The sequence below is a fragment of the Leptonychotes weddellii genome, chromosome 5 (genome assembly GCF_054177405.1).
Source record: "Leptonychotes weddellii isolate Sample4059 chromosome 5, ASM5417740v2, whole genome shotgun sequence".
Classification (NCBI taxonomy): Eukaryota; Metazoa; Chordata; class Mammalia; order Carnivora; family Phocidae; genus Leptonychotes; species Leptonychotes weddellii.
In genome coordinates, this window is record NC_138373.1 from 32,938,121 (window position 1) to 32,960,643 (window position 22,523).

The window sequence follows — 22,523 nt, forward strand, 5'->3', positions numbered from 1 at the left end:
CGGGGCGCCCCCGCCGCGGAGTGTCGCGCTCAGGAGGCGGGCAGGGGATGAGGGGGCCGCGGCCGGCGGCGGCGGCGGCGGCGGCGGCGGCGGCGGCCGGGGGCGGGCGGTGAGCGCTGCGGGGCGCTGTTGCTGTGGCTGAGATTTGGCCGCCGCCTCCCCCACCCGGCCTGCGCCCTCCCTCTCCCTCGGCGCTCGCTCGCGGCTCGCGGCTCGCGCTCGCTCCTCTCCCCTCGCAGCCGGCCGGGGCCGGCGCCGACCCCCGCCCGAGAGCCCTTGCCGGCCCGGCCGCCCGCGCTCGGAGCTGTTTCCGCGAGCAGGTGAAAATGGCCGAGAACTTGCTGGACGGACCGCCCAACCCCAAACGAGCCAAACTCAGCTCGCCCGGCTTCTCGGCGAATGACAGCACAGGTGAGGGGGGGGCCAAGCGGGGGGCGGGGGCCCACCCCCAGGTGAGCGCCGGAGAGACCCTCCCCGAGGCGCAGGCCCGTGCAGCCACTTCCCGGGACCCCGCCGGGCCGGCCGAGGGGAAGTTTGTGGCCAGACTGCGCCGGGGCCCCGAGTGGGGGCCGGCCCTTCCCGGGCGCTCGCGGCCGGCCCCGGAGTTGGGGAGTCCTCCGCGCGCCGAAAGCGAGCGGTACTTGCGGGGAGGAAAAGTAAAGTGGAGCGAGCTCGTCTTCGTGGGGATTCCACGCGCCTCCCTGTGCCGCCGTGCGTCGGCACACGCGGGGCTGCCTGGAGGGATGACAGCAGAGGGTAGGTTTCATGGTTCGGGAAGGAAAAAGTGCGGCGAACGGGGGGACCCAAAGTGTTTTCTGAACTAGTAGCACAATTCGCAGCGCTGCGACCAGAAGACACTCGTAGCAGCATACAGCCTGGGAGTTACGAGTTGGAAGTTTCTTTGGAATGTGCTCCTTGGGAAAATGCTTAGCAGTTATCTTGAAAACTCTCGTTGTTTGGTCACTTAAGTCGTTCCATTTTCACCAGCCCAAACTTCGTTAGCAAGATGTCATCAAAGTTGCTGTGGTGTGTTTAATTTCAGAGGCACAACCTTAAAAGAAAGTTAGATAGCAATCCTTTCGGGCTACAGTCTCCACTTGAGCTCGTGTGGCTTTTACAGTGTAGATGTATTTTAAAAAATTATGTTAAGGAATGTAGGAATTGCAATTTTTGCCCCCCCCCCAAATTTTTTTTTAGCACGGTATTAAATAAAACATTCTTTGAAACAGCATCCCTGAAAATTTCCTGAGGTAATCCCATCAGTTGCTTAAGTATTTTAGTTTCTATTCATTTAATAACTCTGGGCTCTTCTGGGCTGGTTCACGGTAGCATTATGATCGAGTTGTATTTCCTCTTTCAGAGCTCTCCTTTGCAGTAAAAAACTTGTGCGCTGCTTGCATTTTTCCAGTACAGTCTTAGAGTAGCAGCATCTGAAAATCAGTTTATAATGAATGGGTCCAAATTGAGTTATATTGCCGCAGCAATGCCTTCAGATTTGCAGAAGACACAGCTGTTCAGCTTGTGCAAATATTTCTGTGGCCACTGGCATGTTTCTACTAATGGTCTAAAAATTTTCTCCTGTTGAAACAAAACTACTTGAATTTTGTGGCTTCAGTTTTAACACAATTCCTAGAATATTAATGTAGGTGTGAGAGAAACGACTTTTAAAAAATCCGCCATAAGGAGATTCTTGTCTAGTTTAAATAAAATTTGTTAAATGGTTGGGGGGGGTAGTAAATAAGTCTCATGAGACATAAAAGTCACTAATGCTTTTTTTTTAATTGGTAAAGAATTGAGTGTGATGTTTATTTTGTCAAATCACCTTGTCTGAAGTAAGAAATGTGGAAACAACCATGATCTAAATGCCCTTTTACTGCAGAACAGATCTCCTTTGCTTCATTAATCTTGCTGTGTTTGAGTGAAAAGTCTTTAATCATGTGAAACATAGATCATACCAGGCAAGTTCAGCTTTGAGGCTTGTCTTCTGAAACTGGTAACTTTTTGAATGGCCTTGCAGCTTTGCTGTTGTTGAAGGAGTGTATTTCAGATTGTGTTTTCTATAGAGGGATAAATTACTAACACAAGACTTAACAGAAAGGGTTGTCCAACTATATACATTCAGCTCTTTCCAAGATGGAGCCCAGAGAATGGCCTTTTTGGGTAATTCTGTTATTGGATGGTCACATATTTACTTGATGCACTGCTAAATCACAACAAAGTTTATCTGAGAGGATTTTTCCCTCTTGGCCACTTATTTTCCCCTTCCTTTCCAACATTGATCCTCCCAAGGCACGAGGGCTCGCTCTTTTCCAAATGTGGAACAAAAAAAGTTTTTAATAGCTCCAATCTAAATCATTTAAAGAGTAAAATTCATGATCATACTTATGTCGAGTTCCCTTGGTTCCATGTTCATCACGTCACGTTATCGGGCAAGAGTCTATTAGCGTGGGGGCCAAGGAAGGGATCATCATGCAGCACATTAAACGAGGTACAACCTTGTCTCCCATAACTACTAGTCTGAGACAGAGATCTTAAGGATATATATTAAGCAAATAAAGGATTAAAGGAATCACATTACGTGCAATCAAAGGAGTGAGGGCATTGGGTTAGATGGGAAAGTAGGGAGACTCAACCTCACTGTAGTGAGGGGATGTGTTTTTGAGGCTCCCAGGAGAAAATTGGACCAGGTGGAGCAAGGTGTGTTTTCTGTTTCTATGATAAACTTTGAGTGACGGGAACTCTGTGCATGTAAGGAGGAGCAGGAGGAGGCCGGATGGCCTAAGAAACCAGAATGATTTGGACTGCCACCACGCAGTACGTGTCTGTGGGGACTGGCCTGGGGAGCCATTGGTGTCCATTGCGTGAGTCTGGGGGGGCTGACATTGGGTGGAGAGAACAGTACTCCTGCCATTGGTGAGCTTACAGGCCAGGGTACTCCCTACAGGGCACTTGCAGTCTAGCACGGGGAGTGTGGATGTGGATAAAGCATGCCAGTGAGGTAAGGTGGCATCTCTGAGTGATAAATGTCATTACCACTGATGACAGACAGGAGAGGCTGGGAAGGCTTCTGAGGAGAGTTTGGAGAGGGGATGCGGTACTAGAGAATGTGCCCCAAAGGAAGGTAGCAAGAGGAAAAAGGAAAAATAGGACTTCTGACCTCACCCAAACCTCAGCTCTGGAGTGGCTCTGGATTTAACATCAGGAGATTGTTGTTGAAGTAGCATTTTCTTGTTTTACATCGAAGGCTTTCTCACAAGTGCAGTCTTCCTTCACTTGGCATCCATTATAAGAGGTAGGACTGTGTGTTTCCAGTATATAGTTAATTGTGTGTTTTGGAAACTTCTTTATTTAATATGTTCAGATTAAAACAGCATATTAGTGTTTTTCAACAGCAGCGATTCGTGATTTAACATTGAAGGAGAAGTAAATATCCGGGCAAGCAGTGGACTTTTTTTTTTTTTTGGTCAGCTTTATTGAAGCCACATTTACATACAACAAATAGACTAGTTAAAGTTTTTAAAGACTGTCTTCTGAAAATTGAACACAGATCTATTTCATCCGATCCTGTTTAAGTGTCTCTAAGCAGTTGTGATATACTTTATAAAGTGAATCCCTTCAAATGCCATAGGAAACCATATTTAAAGAAAGTTTGGGGTAAATATGGTTACCAACCAAAATACCTTTCACAACAAAATGACGATCTGTTATGCATGTGTCGTGTTTTACTTATCAGAGTGCTTTTCTCCCCATCCCCTCAGCTTGGTCCTCACAGCATCCTGTGAGGTAGGGTGGGAAAATACTCTTAACTGCCCACTCTAGGTAAGGAACCAGATGAGAGAGCTGATCCGCCCAAAACCAGAACCAAACCTAGGTGGTTAAAGTAAATAATTTGTGTATATTCGTTTTACAAATCTATGTCCATAAACCGGAAATTTGCTTGAATCATGGATTTAGGAGCTTGCAGTACTTGGCAAGTTTCAATAGCGTAACTCCAGCAGGTGAAGTAAATTGGGGGGGGGGGGCGGAGTCTGCTACCAGCTCTGGGGGGAAGCAGAATGTGTTCTTCCTACTGGGGGTGCAGGGCACTGGCTCCCTCTTCCTTCTGGTTCTGGTGCAGCAGTTTGGTCTCACCTTCCTGCGGATGACAGTGGAAAATTGAGGACCAGTCAAGTTTTTTCATCTCTTCATTGAGTTCTGGCTAAATAGGAAACAAACTTTTGTAGAGACTTCTAGGGCCAGGGCTTTTCATGACTTGACTTGACTTTTACACGTGTTGGAAAAGTAGGGACTTTTGGATAACCTAGGGCTCCGTTGAAGTTGCTCAGGGATGATGATGGGTAAGTACAAGCCCCACCAGGGGTGCCTCTCGGTGCAGCAGACCACCGGGAATCACTCCTGTGGGACATTCGAGTGTGATCCCGTAACTCTTTTTTTTTTTTTTTTTAAAGCTTTTATTTATTTATTTGACAGAGAACACAAGCAGGGGGCAGTGGGAGAGTGAGAAGCGGGCTTCCCGCGGAGCAGGGAGCCCGATGCGGGGCTTGATCCCAGGACCCTGAGATCACGACCCGAGCGGAAGGCAGTTGCTTAAGCGACTGAGCCACCCAGGCGCCCCGATCCCGTAACTCTTAAACCTTACGGAGACAACCTGTAAAGGGACGGAGGAGCTTGTGCTTACACCAGTAGCGGTGTCTTTACAACTTGTAACTAGTACCACTGTGGCTCTGAGACAAAGTATGTGATTACTTGGGGCCATGTAAGTGCTGACCTTGTGTTTTTACTTAATGTATTTGAAAACAAGAGTTAAAAATGATTTTGCCAAAGTATGCCTTCCCTGGTTAGGATGAAATGTATCTTACTGTGAGCTGCTCAAGATGAGCAAAGCTTGTGTTAAGCCAGTTGAGTTCTTGGGTGCCATTAGTCAGGACACCACCTCTTCCATCTTAATTCAAGCCAGCATTCCGAGTATGTTCCAAGAAAACTAGAAGACATGCAAAGAAGCATTTCTTAGAAGAGGTTTTGTGCTCACACGAGGCTGGGAATAGCTGAGGAGCTTTACTGCAAGGCCTTTCCAGAGCCCTAGCATGCTGCCGGGCTCTGAGCCTCAGGGCGCCGGGCTGTAGTTTGCACCATTCCCAAACCTTTTTTATGTAATACAAGGGTTGACAGACTTTCTGTAAAGGGCCCAAGATCATATTTTTGGCTTTCCAGGCCGTATGGTCTCTGTCATACTGAACACTGCCATTTCAGCAGGGAAACAGCCCTGGACGTAAGTACACAAATGGGCGCGGCTATGTGCCAGTAAACTAGTAACTTTGTCAGAGCCAGGAGTTGGCTCTTGGGCCACAGTGTGGGACCCTGATATAATGTGGGATTCGTGATCTGAGAATCCTCGGTTTTCTCTTCTGAAAAGTGTATGTGCCCCATAGTCCCGGCTCCTTGGACCAGAGACCTGTTTGTTGATGGATCTGTCAGAGACAGTCACCATGCGCATGCGTCCACGTAGGTCCACAAGCAGGCAGATCGGTTGCGGTGTAACACACTCAGTGGGGATGTAGCCAAGAATTCTGTAGTCAAGACTATTGATTTTTGTCTCCATGTTCAATTATATGTCTTTGTAATAGGAACAGGACCATGAAATTTTAAAATTGCAAAAACTTAGGTGGTGCGGTGTATTCTGAAGATTATTAACTAACTTGAAGCGTATTTCATGGACTGTTCCTGCAGCAAATGAATAGGTGATTCTGGTTCTTTACCACATGTATAACAATTTAGTCTGAGGTACCTAGGCAGTAGCAGTATACAGAGCAGCCACAAGCCCGGTGGGCCCTCTGCACTCCTGTACTCCGGTGCCTCCCCTGCTGAGCCAGAACGAGGCATCCGGCAGCTGGGGAAGTCTGCTGGGGTCTGTGCCTTCTGTAGTGTTAAGAAAAGCACTCTGGCCGGGGCACCTGGGTGGCTCCGTCGTTGGGCGTCTGCCTTCGGCTCAGGTCGTGATCCCGGGGTGCTGGGATCGAGCCCCGCATCTGGCTCCCTGCTCAGCAGGAAGCCTATTTCTCCCTCTCCTGCTCCCCCTGCTTGTGTTCCCTCTCTCACTGTGTCTCTCTATGTCAAATAAATAAATAAAATCTTTAAAAAAAAAAAGAAAAAGAAAAGAAAGGCACTCTGGCCACTCACAGCAGTTTCGTCTCCGTGAGTGTCATCGTGTATGGCCTGTGGGTATGATCTGTGGCCCCTGGCTCGCATTGAAGTCTTCTAGTTTCCCCAGACTGTGTCTCCTAAGCTCTCAAACTCCCAGCCATCCCCTCTGGTTTTCAGCACACGTGCCTGCTGTTCCCTGGCCCACTCTTAGGCCTTTGCCTAGTGGTGCATCCCTCCTTAGAAATGCTATCCTACGCTTGATGGGCTCCTCGGGGCTGGCGTGGTTGTCCACGGCTCCTGCATTAACTGGGGGAGGGGTGCCACACTTGTCCAGCTCAGTCTTAAACTTTGCTTTCAGGGAAATTCTCACATTGCAGCACATCACTGATGGAGAAATGTAATCCCTTGTGGCAATGCCTTTTGGGGGGCTTTTGCACATTCGGCTTTCTGTGGGGGCTGTGCTCTGTTGTCGGGAGTGCTGAGATGGAGCCACATGCAGGGTCCTGTGGGGGTATGGCAGAGGTTGCCCAGCTCCAGCCTGGACTTGGTGAGCCGTGAATCACTCTGATTTGCAGGAGAGCTCTTTAGATGCAGGGAACGGGTGCAGGAAAGGCACGCAAGTAAGCAGAAGTAACTCCTTTTCCCCCCAGGATTTTAGACAATATAGGGAATGACTGTTGCTGACGTTGAAAAACTGCCTTCAGGGTGTTTCTGGTTCTAAATTTGGGAAGCAAGGCTATCTCTGAGCTATATGTCTAAAAGTTGAATTCCTTTCTTTTTAAACCTTCCCCTTAGAAAGACATCATCCCATGTGACATTTCTCCCCGTGTTTCATTTCCATTAATCAAAAGAATGTTTACTGGAACCATCACTAAGAATAGTAAAATCTAATGGTGAAAAAATTTCACCTGATTATATCTGACTTTCCTGTTTCTAGGTGTCCCATCTGCTACTGTTTAAAAATCTCTTAATTTGCCCATCTTTCTAATGCACCTGTGCCACAGCGTAGACAGTAGGTGGTTCTTAACAGTGGTAAGCTGTTTAATGGGGTTGTACAGTTCCGCTGTGAAGCAGATTCTGTTTATTATTTCAAAAGCTTCCCTTTGCACTACCACCCAAATATTTTGGATTTTTTTAACCAAAACTGTACCATTTATACATGTTTTAACTTTGTAGTTAGAATAACCAATGAAATAGCAAAAAACAAAAACAAACAAAACCTCCCCCCCCAAAAAAAACTCTTGTTATGAGAGGCTAGTACAATATTTAAATAAAGGACATTTCAGTATTTGATTACAAACCAAATGATGACACTCAGAACTATAGAAATCTATCAAATAATTAGGGTTTGCTTTGACAATTACGGGCTATAAAAGCTTGACCCAGTTCCTTTGGATTAAAATATTTTGAGTATTTGTCACCTGATTAAAAGTAGAACCTTCTACCCATGACTCAGAGTTGAAGGAAATGTCAGAGCTTTTTATACTGAGAGGCGGGCAGTGCGATAGTAAGGAAGGAGCCCTGGCCTCCGCTCGGAGTGGACGCTGAATCTCGGCTCTCAGCTTGTCAGTTCTGTGACTTGGGCCAGTGACTTTACATTTGAGCTTGGGTAGGTGAGGGTGACGATCTTTTTCTCCAGGGGAAAAAAATCCCTTTTTCCGTTATCACTTTGACTCACTTTGTATATTGGGCTACTGCGGTTACTGGTATGTAGCAGGTTGCAGCAGCTATTACTGGTCTTTAATTGTTTGGGAAAACATTAGTCGTGCGCTTCCTTGTGGGCTGGTGGGGATTGGGATGATGTAGGTGAAGAGTCTGACCCAGAACCGGGTCCATGGGAGTTTCTCGCTGAATAAATGGAATGATGCCGCCCCTGCCTAGTTCTCTTCCTGCACCAGGGCTGGTGTTGAGTGTTGGCTCTATCAACTTGCAAAAGAATGAATTAGAAGCCGAGATTCAGGAATCCTACAAACCAGGTGATAGTTTGACACACTTTACTCAGTCTGTGTTTGAAGTTAAAAACTATTCTTTATTGGAAAATGGAAGTCTAAATGAAATTGTTTTTCAACAAGAAGTTGATTTAGGTTAGGACTTAGTGAAAAAAGAAAAGCAAGTATGGAGAAATCATAAAAACAGGCTTTTTCTAAAACAGGAGAAATGGCCTTGGGATCACTGTCCAGTTTAGTCAGGTTGATTAGACGAAAGAAGTGTCAGTGAAGTTCACTTTCTCCCTTGGTTCAGCTGCCACTGCTCTGGAAAGGGGCAGAGTGAGCTTTCTGCTGTATTGTGGGGGGTTTTCTCTCCTACAGATTCTGTCCTGGAAGCGGTTTCAATGGAGTTTACGGCTTTCCATTCTAGATATTTTGGGTGTGGTGATTTGTGGTTTTTGCTGGTAAAACTGTCCCATGGTGGACAAAGAGCTTTTCCTCCTAATTTGTGTGTGTATTTACATTAAATCTTATTTACATTTTATTTAGTAAACAACTTTCACTGAAAATGACTAAAAGGCATGAAGTACTGATAGATTTTCTATCCTGTTTTTGTTGTGCCTCTACTAATAATGGGGTTGGGTTCTGTTTGAAGAAGAGCACAGTCTGCCCAGGGTTGAACTTCTCTTTAAAAATCTGTAAGAGAATCATTTGAATAACTGGGAGATAATTGGCTATTTTAGCTTGCACTGGTGACTTTCTCAGTCTTTGAAAGGGTAAGGAAAAATTGATTTCTTCTCCACAGTAAGAGAGTAGATTGGGACGTTTCCTTTGTTTGAAATGCCCGTGTTCTCATGGTAATTTGAGTGAGCACAGTCCAGTAGAACTTTATGTGATGGTGCCAGGTTCTGTATCTGCACGCCCAGTACTGGAATCACCAGCAAATTGTTGCTAATGTAATTCAGGAACTAAATTTCAGAATTTATTTAATTTTAATTAATGTACATGTCAACAGCGGCCTCTGGCTAGTAACTGCTGTGTGGTACAGCACAGCCCTGAGTGCATTTACTTACGTCATTTGTTCATAGTTTTAAGGTATTTATGACCTAGAGGACAAAAGTTCCTTCCAAGGGACCATCTTCTAAAGACACTTTCAAAAGTATTTGTTGCTTTAGATGTAGGATTTTTTTTACCCATTTAGACAATATTTTACGCTGTGGGGTCTCCCTGGACATTTAGTATGTTGCGATGAGTCCAATGTCTGCCTCCATGGGAGGCAGCTGTAGTTTGGTGTGCACCTCGGAGGGGAGGTCCCCAGGCATGATGGTCCCATGCATGGTGGGGGCACAGAACAGAGTCTGTTCCAAAGGTCTTGGAAGGTCTTCTGGGAGAGGTGACATTTGCATGGAGACCTGTGGATGGACAGGAGATGGGGGTGGAGAGTACTGTTGCAGGTGTAGGGAATGGCGTAAATAGCCATCGTGAAGGTCTGGAAGTTGAGAGTCCTGAGTGTGTAACAGCTTTTGCAGAAGCCAGTTTTATTTTTGGTTTACACTCACTGGGCTACCATTTAGAGGCCACGTGGTCTTGCTTCTGAGAGGCAGAGGCTGCCAGGGTGGTCCCGCTCTGGATACAGCCTCAGCTGTACCGCTTCATTCTTTTAATCAACAAAGATTTAAATGCTTATGTCACTCAAACCGGCGATATGTTCTTACTATGTGTGGGATACTGCTAGGCTGTGATGACCCCAGTGCTGGTTCCTTCCTCTTGGATGGAGCTGTGGTGGTGTGGCCAGGCAGTCCAGCAGGCCCACCAATGCCTGTCTGATCTCATACTGAGATCAGCGCTGCAATGGAGGCTTCAGGGCCGCGTTCAGGAAAACTTCGTAGAAGAAGGACTATTGGGGGACTCAGTCTGGGCACCTGAAGGCAAGGTAAGGTTGTGGAGAGCCTCCAGTGTCAGACCAGGGAGTCCAGATCATCCTTTTAGGGCTTGAAAAACAATACAAAATTTTAGAAGCCCATTGCGTCCAGGGTAATTGGAGGAAGCAACTGTGATTTGTTCTCCAGAAATCTAGATCAGCTTTTCCAAGGGTGTATTTTTCCATCCATGTTCCTATCTGCTGGGAGAGTTGACAACTGCCTTCTCTTCCCCGCAAGCCCTGTTTGTGAGAGGAAAAGCCCCATGAATCAGAATTTGTATACTTATTTAAGATGTTAGGAATTTTTTGTACAAACATAATTTTCTTTCAAAAACTTTTTAAAAAATTGTTTTGAGAGTATGGGTAACGTATTCATATGGCTCACACTTGCAACCAGCATGAAAGATGGTTTAGGAGAGGGCCTCCTTCTCCTGCCCCTGGAGCCCTCAGGCCTCCTCCCTGGAGGCAGCCCGCGCTAGCTGCTGCTTGTGCGCCTTTCTAGAGCACTTTGTGCGGGTGGAAGCGCATGCCCTCCCTTGCTCTTTCCTGCCAGAGTGGCACAGCATGCATGTTGCTCCCACTCGAAGTGTGCTCCTGACTGAGAAATACCTCAGAGCTGTTGCAGATACTAATATTTGAAGAGCAGGCTTCATTCTAAAAATCCTTTTTTTTATGGTAAAATATTTTGGTGCTGTACTTAACACAAAATGATTTCAATGTTTTCACTGTACTATAAATAGGAAGAATTGAAGTTTCAAAAAAATTAATCGAAGACTGTCGGAGATTTTGCTGCTGTCATCATGTTACATGTCATGCAACCAGTTCACACCATGCTCTGTTCCTAGTTTCCCAGTTTCTGGAAGAGATTCCTAAAACCAGAGGTTTTTATTATTCATCTTATTAATTAATGATATACACATATCTCTAGCTTAATAACCTACTTGTACACCAAGCAGATAAAGTAAAAATCAGTCTCTTGTTTGGTAGGACTTCTAAGAATGTTCACATTAACTCCAGACCTTTAATTTAGTTAATTGACCTAGAGATTGCAAAAATTAAGGTGACCAAAAGGTCCTTCAGAAGAGGAGTGGCTGAGTCCCCTGCCATGGCGGTTTGGGGAAGGGAAGCGATCTTCCCTTCAAAAGGAAGAGAAGTCTGAGGGTTATTAACTTTAAAAAGGATGGAAAACATACATGATAATTAGGTCCTTCTCAGTAGTAAAAAGTGTGTGTACATAGATTTCCAGAAGAAAATCTATAGAAATTGTTTTTCTTGGCAGTGGGGAACTGAAGATGTTTTGGGGGGCTCTCTGCTTTGCACTCTATATTCTTCTGAATGCTTTAAAAAAATCCATAAACAACATACTTTCATCACAAAACTAGTGAAAGAGTAAATCAGATCCAAAGCAAAAATCTTCGTTTTTGTGGTTAGAAGAATCTGTTAAATGGTGACAAGTGGAGTTTTGTTTAGTTCTGTTGCAAAACCTTTAGACCTCTAGGAAGAATGATTTGAACAAGTGTAAATTAACTTAGAGGTGCCATCCAAAGATAGGAAAATGTGATTGTGTTTTAGTGGCATGTCCCGTTACCACTTCCTTTGTTACAAGCTCCGATTCTAACAGAATCCTTTCAATTAGAGGTTTCTCCATTGATGTTGCTGGAAGCCGCAGGACCTGACACCACCTAATGTTTGAATATTTCGAACTACTGTCGGCTTCCGCAATGTGGGCAACATTTAGCTATTACATTGGGTGCACAATGCTGTATGTAGATTGTCACATTCCTTTAGGAAAAAAACAGTAGTTTTTGAAAAGTCCTTCTTTAACGTACTTTCTCTTTTCCTGCCCTTTAAGCTCATGTGAACACTAAAACTATTTTAAACTAATACTGAGTGCGTTTCAGATTTCATCTTCAAACTGCAAACACTCCCAACTGGAAGTGTTCCAGGTGTTATCATCTGGGCTGAATGAAGCTCATCACCTGGGCCTGGACACCCCAGGGGCTGCCTTTAAAAAAAATCAATTTCCTTAATTACTTAAATGAATCGTTCATTCACAGGGTTCAAAAATCAGAGGAGGACACAAAGCTGTAGAGTGAAACTTCCCTCCCTCCCTCCACGTAGTGCCCCCAGGTAACCACTGTGAGTAGATTGTGCGCCCCTCCAGCGTTCCTCTCTTCAAGCAGACGCTGTCTATTCTTGACTCCCTTGCCCCCTTCCTGCTTTTTCTTGTTCCTGGAGGTAGCATACTGTACACACTGTTGCACACCTGTACATAGCAGCATGTGGAGCGCTTCATTATCTCTTTCCATAGTTGCTGGTATCCATTATATGAGATGTGCCATAATTGGTTTAATCTGCTCCCCACGGATGGACATTTAGGTTATTTCCAATCCTGTTCTCGCACAAACAGTGCTTTAATGAATAGCCATGCACAATTACGTGTATATCTATAGAACAGATCCCTAAAAAGGGAATAAAAGGTTAAAAGGAATATGCATTTGTAATTTTGATCATATCATCAAATTGTCCTCCCCAGTGCTTGTATGTTGGTGGATTCTTAAAGCTTGAAAAGCAGCACACTTATATCCAGCATAGACCTCACTGGGTATTTTGGGTATATTATTTATTAAATATAGTCTAGTTGACGGATACTCAAGTTATTCTTCAGCTTGTGGTTCTCCATCATTTTGTACCTCTTAGTCGCTTGCGATTTATCTATAATTCTATGGTGTTTTTTCCCCGTTAAGACTTTTTTTAGAGCAGTTTCAGATTTCATGGTAAAATTGAGGGGAGGGTGCAGAGATTTTCCACACACACCCTGCCCCCACATGCACAGCCTTCCCCATTATGGGCACTCCCACTAGAGTGTGTTATACTTGATAAACCTACATGGACACATCATCATCAGTTTACCTTAGGGTTCACTCTTGGTGTTGTACAGTTCTGTGTTTGGACAAATGTATCATGATATGTATCCATCATTATATTATACCGAATATGTTCCCTGTGCTAAAAACCCCCTGGACTCCACCTGTCCAAACCCCCCCCGCCCCCCCGCAGCTGCTGACCTTTTTACTGTCTCCGTAGTTTTGCCTTTTCCAGAATGTCCAATAGTTGGGACCACGCAGTCTGTAGCCTTTTCAGATTGGCTTCTTCCACTTAGTATTATACACATAAGGTTCCTCCATGTCTTTTTGTGGCCTGATAGCTCATTTCTTTCTAGTGCTGAATAATACTCCATTGTCTGGATGTTGGTGTACTTTTTGGACTTAATGCATTTACTTCCTGTTATGGGTGTTCCTATAGTCCACATATAAGCCCACTTTTATTTGCTGTACAGTGACTCCGCAAGTTCAGACAGCAGTATTTCCCCCTTCCTCCTGACTCGGTGTTGCTGCCTGCCGGCCACAGCTGCCAACATTTGGGCCAAAGGACCTGGTCTCTGGGCATCCTTTGCTTGTTCTCACGCGGTACCCAAGTAGTCTGAGGTGGCCTGGCACCTGGGGCCTGGGGTAGTTTCTGCAGAGGTTAGATCCTAGCCCAGCTGCCAACATTCCTCCTCCTCTAGGACTTCGGAGTTGCACAGTGGATGGGTAGCTGATTCCAGCCCCTCACCTGGGTCTCCGTGACCCCTTGGCCATGGTGGTGGAGAACAGTGAAACCCTTTCTGCTCCCTCGGCTCCAGACCATCTGGTTACCGTTTGGGGGCCACTGAGTGAATTACGGTTGGTCTGGTGGTGGCTTGCTGCTGTGACCACATCTTCTGTCCCACCTTTGTCTTACAAAGCCTTCAAAATCTCCACCCTTCACGGCTGAGGGAGACAGCACACAAACCACATTTAAGAAACTTAAAATTGTCCTAGCTCTCTGGGAATGGCACTTCCCTGGAACTTGTAAGTGTGTGGAGTGAGGGTAGGAGGCTGGCTGTGATTCCAGGACTCTGGTGATTCAGGCCCAGGGTGATAGGACTTGCGGTCAGGACTGTCTTGGGTTCCTTAAGTGAAAGGTAAATAGCAAACATTCAGGGAAGCAAGATTTCTCCATCTCTGAAGCACAGTAACCATGAAATGCCTTTGTGAATGAGAAAAAAAATGCTCGAATTTTAATAGTAAATGATGATCCAAAGTAGACTTTAGCCTTCTTGGGTAGACTTATTGTATAGAGGGCATTTTTATAAACCAGGTTTTTCCCTTCTGACTTACATCACAGTTTCTAAAGTAGTGTAGTTTTATTTCAGTTAGTTTCATCTCCTGCAGTAGCCTGCTGTCCTTCCCCTCACTTCAGACAATATAGTTGTTGGTGTTTAAATATTTAAAGGTACTTACTGACAGGTTTCCATCTAAAAGAGTCCCCCTGGATGGATCCTTTGGTACAGGAATATTTGTCCCATAAATTAGCTATAAATTTGGGTTTAATAAATTATAACTCTCAACACAACACTTATATTAGAGAATAGAATTTAGGTTTTTATTTTTTTTGTTTGGGGCTTTTTCTTTTTTTTTTTTGGTCATATGCTGTGCATGATGAGTGATTTTTTAAAAGACATTAACAATGGATCTTCCCCAAGAAGGCCTTTCTTCATTTAAAGTGTTCTGGTGGGGTTCCTCCCTCCTGAATCACATCCACACACCTGCAGAGGGAAGCCCACCATGTTGGAGTTAAAACCCACCACAAGCAAAGTGGCCAGCTTGTTCTGTCTGCTCAGCTCCCTTCTTCCACACCGTCCATGTGCAGTGTTCCTTTCTCAGCGTCTTTTTCTTCTAAAGATCTGCTCAGAGTTTGCCTCTCATCAGCAGCCTTTGCCACTTGCTTGTAAAATCCGGTATCTGTGTGTTAGCAGTTTCAGTTTGTGACTTGGTGTCCATGACCTGTCTTCCTCAATTAGATTAGAATCCTCTGGGGGGCAGACTTTTATTCGAGTCTCAGATAAGCCCAGTTGTCCCTGCAGGGAGTGAAGTCCCGAGAGCGAGGACATGTGCCCACTCTAGGAAGGCCCCAGAGGAGGCAGATCGCTCAGCCACGTCTGCTCTGGCTCTTGAGCGGATAGTGATTCTGAGGAGAGGCAGGACTTTTTGTTCAGTATAAGATCACTGTTCAGAATGAAGTAAAACATTATTCTGTAGTAATTAGGGGGTAGTGTGTCTGCATAAAAAGCTTGAATTACAGAAGATTTAAGAAGGAATTTATTTTAATTATTTCCTAATAGTCATTGTAAAAAAAAAAAAGTTAGGTGTCTTTTGGGAACTTGTTTAAATGCCTAGATAAAAATTATTTGTGGTGTGCCGGGTGGCTCAATCTGTTGAGAGTTTGACTCTTGATTTTGGCTCAGGTCATGTCCTCAGGGTCGTGAGATCAAGCCCCACATTGGGCTCTGCCCTGGGCAGGAAGCCTGCTTGGGGTTCTGTCTCTCCCTCTCCCTCTGTCCCTTTCCCCCTCCAGAATTATTTGTAATGGCCTAAATGCTAAGAAAACAGTGTTCTGTTCTTTTTCTTTTTTTTTTTTTTTTTTAAGATTTTTATTTATTTGAGACAGAGTGAGACAGCAAGCAAGAGAGCACAAGCAGGGGGAGCGGCAGAGAGAGAGAGGGACAAGCAGACTCCTCACTGAGCAGGGAGCCGGATGTGGGCCTTGATCCCAGAACCCCGGGGTCATGACCTGAGCCAAAGGCAGGCGCCTCGCTTTTCCTTTTAAAAATGTTTTAATTCTGCATTGCTGGAGAGTTGTCCCGTTATTTATTTGCACAATCCCCACGAATTTTCAAAGCAGAGTAAGCTTTACTTCTACTAGCATTGTCACAAATTATTAGGACTTTACCTTAGAGAAGTGACAGTCACTGGGCATGAACCCTGTACCAGGGGTGCCTGGTCCTTGATGGGCATGTATCGGTCAGCCCTCATAGCAACCTTGGAAGATGATGCTGTGACAGATAGTGACTGATATGTATTGAGTCCTTACTGCATGCCAGGCTAAGTACTATGTACACACGGTATGATTTCATTCTTTCCTCAGTGAGCCTAGAGGCAGCTACTATTTTCATTTCCGTTTTAGAGCTGAGCAAACACGTCAGGAGGTGTAGTCGGAGTGACAGAGAGGGGCTTGAATCAAGACCAGGCTGTGGTTCCTGTGTTGTGAGTGTCTCATTGGTAATGTATTGATAAATGTACCATGGAGGTCTCACATGGTCTCCAGATCATCTAAGAATTAGAACCCTATGAAAGTGTTTACCATTCTGTGGATTCCTCTTCTTCAGATATGAGCTTTTTCAGAATGCATTGCCCTTTTTGGATTAATTTTTGTATCCAGTTTTTACTTAGGAATTAAAAATTCTTTTTGTAGGGCGCCTGGTTGGCTCAGTTGGTTAAGCGACTGCCTTCGGCTCAGGTCATGATCCTGGAGTCCCAGGATCGAGTCCCGCATTGGACTCCCTGCCCAGTAGGGAGTCTGCTTCTCCCTCTGACCCTCCCCCTTCTCATGTGCTCGCTCTCTCAAATAAATAAATAAAATCTTTAAAAAAAAAAAATTCTTTTTGTAAAAATTTCCAGGGTTAATGAATAAAAGTGCTTAGCTTTTCTAAGATTTAAGAGAAGCATTTGAATAGTCAGAGTTATAGTACGAGTAATGCCAAAGGTCATGTAAAAAAAATAGGGAAGGAAAAACAACAACTTTTACACAGAGAATGAGGGCTGCCGTGAGAAACGGGCGTGGATGGGGGAGAGGAGGCATCTGTGGGAGGGGGGTTTCATGCTCAGGAGTAGAGAAACGTGAACAGGACCTAGCACCTGAACTCTTACTCTCAGGTTTGTTTCTCAGGCTGATATCTTTTATTCTGTGTTAGGCCATTTAATCTTCACACCAGCCACAGGATGGAGGGGCCTGGATGCCGAGGTGTATCCAGAGAGAGAAGTAGCCTGACTGGTCCCCTGCAGGATGAAGAGGCTGCAGGAAAGGGGTGGGTGGGGAAAGAGAAGGATGAGTAGAACAGGGAAGCATTTTAAGAGAATTCATTATTGAACTTTGTTCTCTTTGTTTCTGTTTTACGATAGTAGTAATAAATGTTAAGATAAATGTATCTTAAAATGTTTAATAAAGCGTTTATATCTTCAGCTAAACAAGTAAAGTGTTAAAATTGTTATTTTGTATCCTATAACTTTGGCACTCTTCTCCAGAATTCATTCACCTCTTCAGGGTGGAGATATTCGTGGAGAGCCCAATCCCTCTTTCATGGTCCTTACAGCCTTGTGAGTTATAACTGAGAGTTGATATATGATTTTAAGACTCACTCATTATGTCTGCAAAGTGTAGAAGAGTTCCTACTTCTGGCCAATACAAGATTTGATAAACTAGTTTGTACACATTGGGACAGAAAAATCAGTTCTGTGCCAGTCAGAGAATTTAGGGCCTCAGTTGTCATTCAAAGAAAAAAAGTAAAGTAATATGAGAGAAAGAGGAGATGTTAGAAAACCTAAGGAAAGATGTGTTTTAGGGATGACTTGCTTAGCTGCATTTGAACAGACTCTTTCATATGTTACAGGCTGGGCAGATGGACTCAGCCACTTACCTGCTATTCGATTTGTAAAATGGAGAGCTTTTTTCAGAGTACCTGATAGTAGTTCATCCCTTGTTTTTTTTGTTTTTTTTTAAAGATTTATTTATTTATTTGACAGAGACACAGCGAGAGAGGGAACACAAGCAGGGGGAGGGGGAGAGGGAGAAGCAGGCTCCCCGCAGAGCAGGGAGCCCGATGTGGGACTCGATCCCGGGACTCCAGGATCATGACCTGAGCCGAAGGCAGACGCTTAACGACTGAGCCACCCAGGCGCCCAGTTCATCCCTTGTTTAAGGTGAAATACGGACTTCTGATAACGATGGCTAAGAATGGATCTTAGAACATGTGTAGGATGCCTTGTCTTTCGGTGTTGAGAGGGGATTGTTTCCTGGAGCGAGGTTTCTCTAAGCAGTCCAGAAGTGATCCCGCTTGATGAAGACCTTCTGTGCCGTGGGTGCCCCAGCCTTGTAGGAGTGTGACAGAGACTGGGAAACCGGTAGCTACTTTTTTTCCACCTCCGCTTAATGAAAGGGACCAACTCTGGGTTGGCGGCCAAAGAGCCCCAAAAGAGAGAAAATTCCTGGTGGCTGCGGAAGCATGACAGGCTGTGTGCTGTGTGATTGGGATGTCTCCTGCCAAGGCTGAGCCCTTAGAAAGCCGGGTCCCACGAATCTTGTTCAGCCTCAGCTCTGCTCCCTCCTGGGGCCGCTGGTGACTTGGTGGAGGAAAGGGAAACTACCTGGGATTGGAAGTGGTGATGCTCAATCTTGAATCTTCAGAACTTGCGGTGATTCAGATGGGTATTGCCTAACCTGTGTGTTGGGACACTTTGGTGTGTAGAAAGCATCACTCTGTATGTTGCAATATCCTGGCTTTCCTTCTTCATTCTCCTTTGTCCGTTTTGTGAGCCAGAGAATATGTGTGTGGAGACAGTCACAGGGAGAAGAGGGGCGGCACTGTGAGCAGGGATGGCCCTCCGCACACCCTGCCCAGCCCACCTTGTCTTACAAAGACGCTCCCTGTGGATTTGCTTGTGGACGCGTGCACATGTGGTTGGACTGATAGGTAAGGACGTAAGCAGACTTAGTCCCTTCTTTCCACAACCAAACAGCTGTGAGATGTGTTTGGACTGAAACAGGGTGAGAAAAGTGATCGAGGTGGCCAAAGTGTGGTGGAGCAGCACAAACCAAACTGAGCCCAAGACATACTGCCCATGACAGCTGTCAGAGTCGCATGTGCGTGTGGAGTGGAGCTCCAGTAAACCACTAAGAAAAACCACACGGGTAAATTTGAGAGTGGTGGAATGGTGGGTGGATTTTTAAAGGTAAGAAATTTTATAGTTTGTGTGCTAGAGTACGATAGCCTGTTCCAGCTTTCATCGTGTAGCTGGGCTCTTGTCCCTGTTTCGCGGTTGGGGGAAGTATGATCCAGAGGTTGAACAGTTTGTTCAGGGACGTGGGGCTGGCTGATTGAGCCAGGATTTGAGTGCCTGTGTTCCACTTGCAGGTGTGCCTTTTCCTTCCTCAGTTCCAGTTCCCACACTGGAGTCGGGGACCTGGTCTCTGACACTGTGTAACTGTTCATTTGGGTTTACCTGCTCTTGTCCTGGCCCAGTCGCCCTCTCTTCGGGAGAGTGCTTCGAGACACTGGGAAGAGCCAATCAGGGCTTCGGCAGGTTGTTCCAAACTTTAAGTATTTGGAGTTCATTTCCTTCTAACGATTTACAGTGCTTGACACCGACTCTTCATCCTCTCCCGGGCAAATAGAAAGGAAACTCGGTCTCTGTCTTAATGGCTCTTGTTGCTGGTTTAGATGAAGTTTCATTTTCATGTTCATAGATTAAGGAGCATTGCATTAATTAAATGCACACACCGGGGTTTTGTTTTGTTATAAGAATACTGAGTAGGGGCGCCTGGCTGGCTCAGCTGGTAGAGCGTGCGACTCTTGATCTTGGGGTCGTGAGTTCGAGCCCCATGTTGGTTGTAGAGATGACTTAAAACCTTTTTAAAAAGAAAGAAAGGATACTGAGTAAAAATGTGCGTGTGTGTGGACAGAGTCTGGAAGGCAACAGAAACATCAGTTATGTTGGAGAGTTGGTTTTTTTACTTTATTTCGTGTGTTCTTCCCGCCCCCGCCCGCAATGTGTTCTTTTTATCTGGAGACCTTAGTGGATCTCGACATTCAGGACAGCACAGTGCCATAGAAGCTATGGAATGGACCCCACAAAACCACGTTGAGATGCAGAAGCTGGGTAGTTGGCAGCAAAAACCCTGATCCGTGGCTGTGTCTCAGCTGTCTGCCGTATCCAGGAGTTGTGTGTCTCTTCATAATTACGTGTCCTGTAATCAGGAGGAAGCAACCCCAAATTGAGGGATATTCTACAAAACAACTGGCCTGTCCTCTTCAAAAATGTCACAGTTAGGAAAGACCAAGTCTGAGGAACCTTTCTAGACAAAAGGAAAAGACCGAGACATGACAGCTAGGTGCACTGGGGTCCTGAACTGGATTTTAGACCAGGAAAATAAATGTAATAAAGGGCAATATTGAGACAACTGGCTAAATTTGAGTATTGTATCAGTGTTAAATTTACCTAATTTGATAAATGTGCTGTGATTTTGTACAAGGGTGTTCTTAGGAGATGCATGGTCAAGTACTCGGGAGGAAAGACTCATGCTGTCTGCAACTTACTCTCACAGGTTCTATAAAAATCTCTGTGTGTGTGTGTATGTGTGTGTGTGTGTGTACAGTTGCAAGTAATCCCTAATTCCTTATAGTTGAGTAGGATGAAATAGGTATATGTTAGTTAGAGGTGGTTTACTAGGCATGTATGTACAGAGAACTTTGGAGGCTGAAAAGAGGGACTGGTCTGTTCTGGGGTAGCCCGAAGACAGTCTTCGTAGTCACTGCGTTTAATCTGAGTGAGAGGTAGGGGCATGGTTTTCTAGACAGAATATCCAGAAGAAGGATTTCTGTTGCACGTGACAGCTCACTCTTGTGGCTGGAAGGTAGGGTGCATCAGAAGGTGCCAGGGGAGGGGTGCCTGGGTGGCTCAGTCGTTAAGCGTCTGCCTTCGGCCCAGGTCATGATCCCAGGGTCCTGGGATTGAGCCCCACATCAGGCTCCCTGCTCCGCGGGAAGCCTGCTTCTCCCTCTCCCACTCCCCTTGCTTGTGTTCCTGCTCTTGCTCTCTCTCTGTCAAATAAATAAAATCTTTAAAAAAAAAAAAAAAAGGTGCCAGGGGAAAGAAGGGCTGAGAAGTGGTCAGGGGCCACATTCTGATGGCCTTGTATGCCTTACAAAGGAAGTTTGAACTTCATCGGGTGACATTAAACTTTGGCTAGAATGGCTTAAATGACAGGAAATGCATTTTCTCCCATAATGAGAAATCTGAAGATAGGGAGGCTCCAGGGTTGGATAACTGAGCTCAGAGATGGCTTCACGACCCCAGCGTTAGCTTTTGCTGCAGTCATCCTTGGTGTGTGCGAGGTGCCTCCTCTCCTGTCTGAGGATGGCTGCCGTAGCTCCACAATGAAATGTGGTGAAGGAAAGGGAGATTTCTTCCTGAGCATTCCTTCCCAGTAGGAAGGAAAACCTTTTCCACACTGTCGTGGCCAACTTGCCTTCAACTCCCTTAGCTGGGATTGTGTCACCTGCAAGGAGAAGGTGCTTATGGGGGGGGTGGCTTCTCCAATCAGTCCTGCTTCTGCGGCTGGGAAGGTGTTGCTGTTTCTTAGAGGAACCCCAGAGCAGCCACCTGAGGGGTTTGGGGGGCAGGCAGTCTTAGGATCTGACACCGTGGAGAAGACAGTTCAGTTTTCTCAAAGTGGGTGGTGGGGGGCCGGTGGCTCTGTTTGAAACAACAACAAAAAGCCACATGCACTCATCACCCCACCACTTCTACCAGTACGACTCTTTATTTTTGGTGTGTTACTTACCAGCCACTGCGCACATGGACACACTTTAGTTCTAATCTTATTTGATGTGCTGTTTTGCATGCAATGCCATTTGCATGTTTTTACATCACGAACACATTTTCCTACATTTTTCAGTCTTCATAATTATTTTAGTAGAGGTGTAATTTTTAAAAGATTTTATTTATTTTAGATAGTGAATGGGGGGAGGGGCAGAGGGAGAGGGATAAAGAGTCTTAAGCAGACTCCATGCTGAGCACGGAGCCTGACATGGGGCTTGATCTCGCAACCCTGAGATCATGACCTGAGCCAAAATCAAGAGTTGGACGCTCAACTAACTGAGCCACCCAGGTGCCAAAGATGTGTAATGTTTTCTAATATTATATAGTAATTTATCAAACCTTCTGTTACTGGATAACAGTAATAATAACAGCTGATAATGACGGTGCATTTAACTACCCACATGCACTGTTGAAGTGCTTTATATTTATTAATTCATTCAGTCCCCACGAAACCCTATGAGGTGTGGTGGCCAGATGGAGGACCCCGAGGCACAGAAGGTCTAGGTAACTTAGAGCTAAGAAGTAGGGAGCTGGAGGCAGAGCTGGGTTCAGTTGCAGGCAGTCTGGGTCTAGAGACTAACCACTAGGCTGACCTGCCTCCGTGTATTGTTTGCCCCTGTTTCGATATCACACATGATGCCACTCTTGTCGTAGTTTTGTGATCTTGTCCTTTGTGCATGCACGTGTGGCCAGGTGGTTGTGGGTTGAAGAAAATGCGGTCGGTGAGGGACTAGAGATGACACTTAGGCCACATGTTAGAGAAATGGTACTTTGAGAGGGACCAGGAGGAAGAAGTTGCTTTACTTGTCACTGATTACTGGGAAGGATGATCTCTTCCCTTGACTTTTATCTTCCTTTTTGATACTTACCTGCTGGCCTCCTTTGTGTTTATACTCGGGAGTCAGTGTGCTGCCTGTCCTTCTGCAGGGCTGACGTTAGCCCCTTTCATGTGAGACAAGTAGCTGTTAAGTTATTTTCTTTTACTTTTAACTATTTTTAGTTTCTTTATACATC

The 22,523-nt window shown here is 45.4% G+C and overlaps 1 protein-coding gene across 5 annotated transcripts in view; it reads left to right on the plus strand.

Moving 5' to 3' along the window:
* The first annotated feature begins 57 nt into the window (after positions 1–57).
* Positions 58–22,523, plus strand: part of CREBBP (CREB binding lysine acetyltransferase) — a 124,411-nt gene continuing 101,945 nt past the window's right edge. For 2 of the 5 annotated variants that reach the window (XM_081820179.1, XM_081820180.1), the window contains exon 1: positions 58–411. In XM_081820179.1, coding sequence (XP_081676305.1) covers positions 327–411 — 85 coding nt within the window. In that variant the 5' untranslated portion in view covers positions 58–326. The remainder of the gene's footprint in view (positions 412–22,523) is intronic. The other 3 variants (XM_081820178.1, XM_081820177.1, XM_081820176.1) reach the window with 2 other exon arrangements.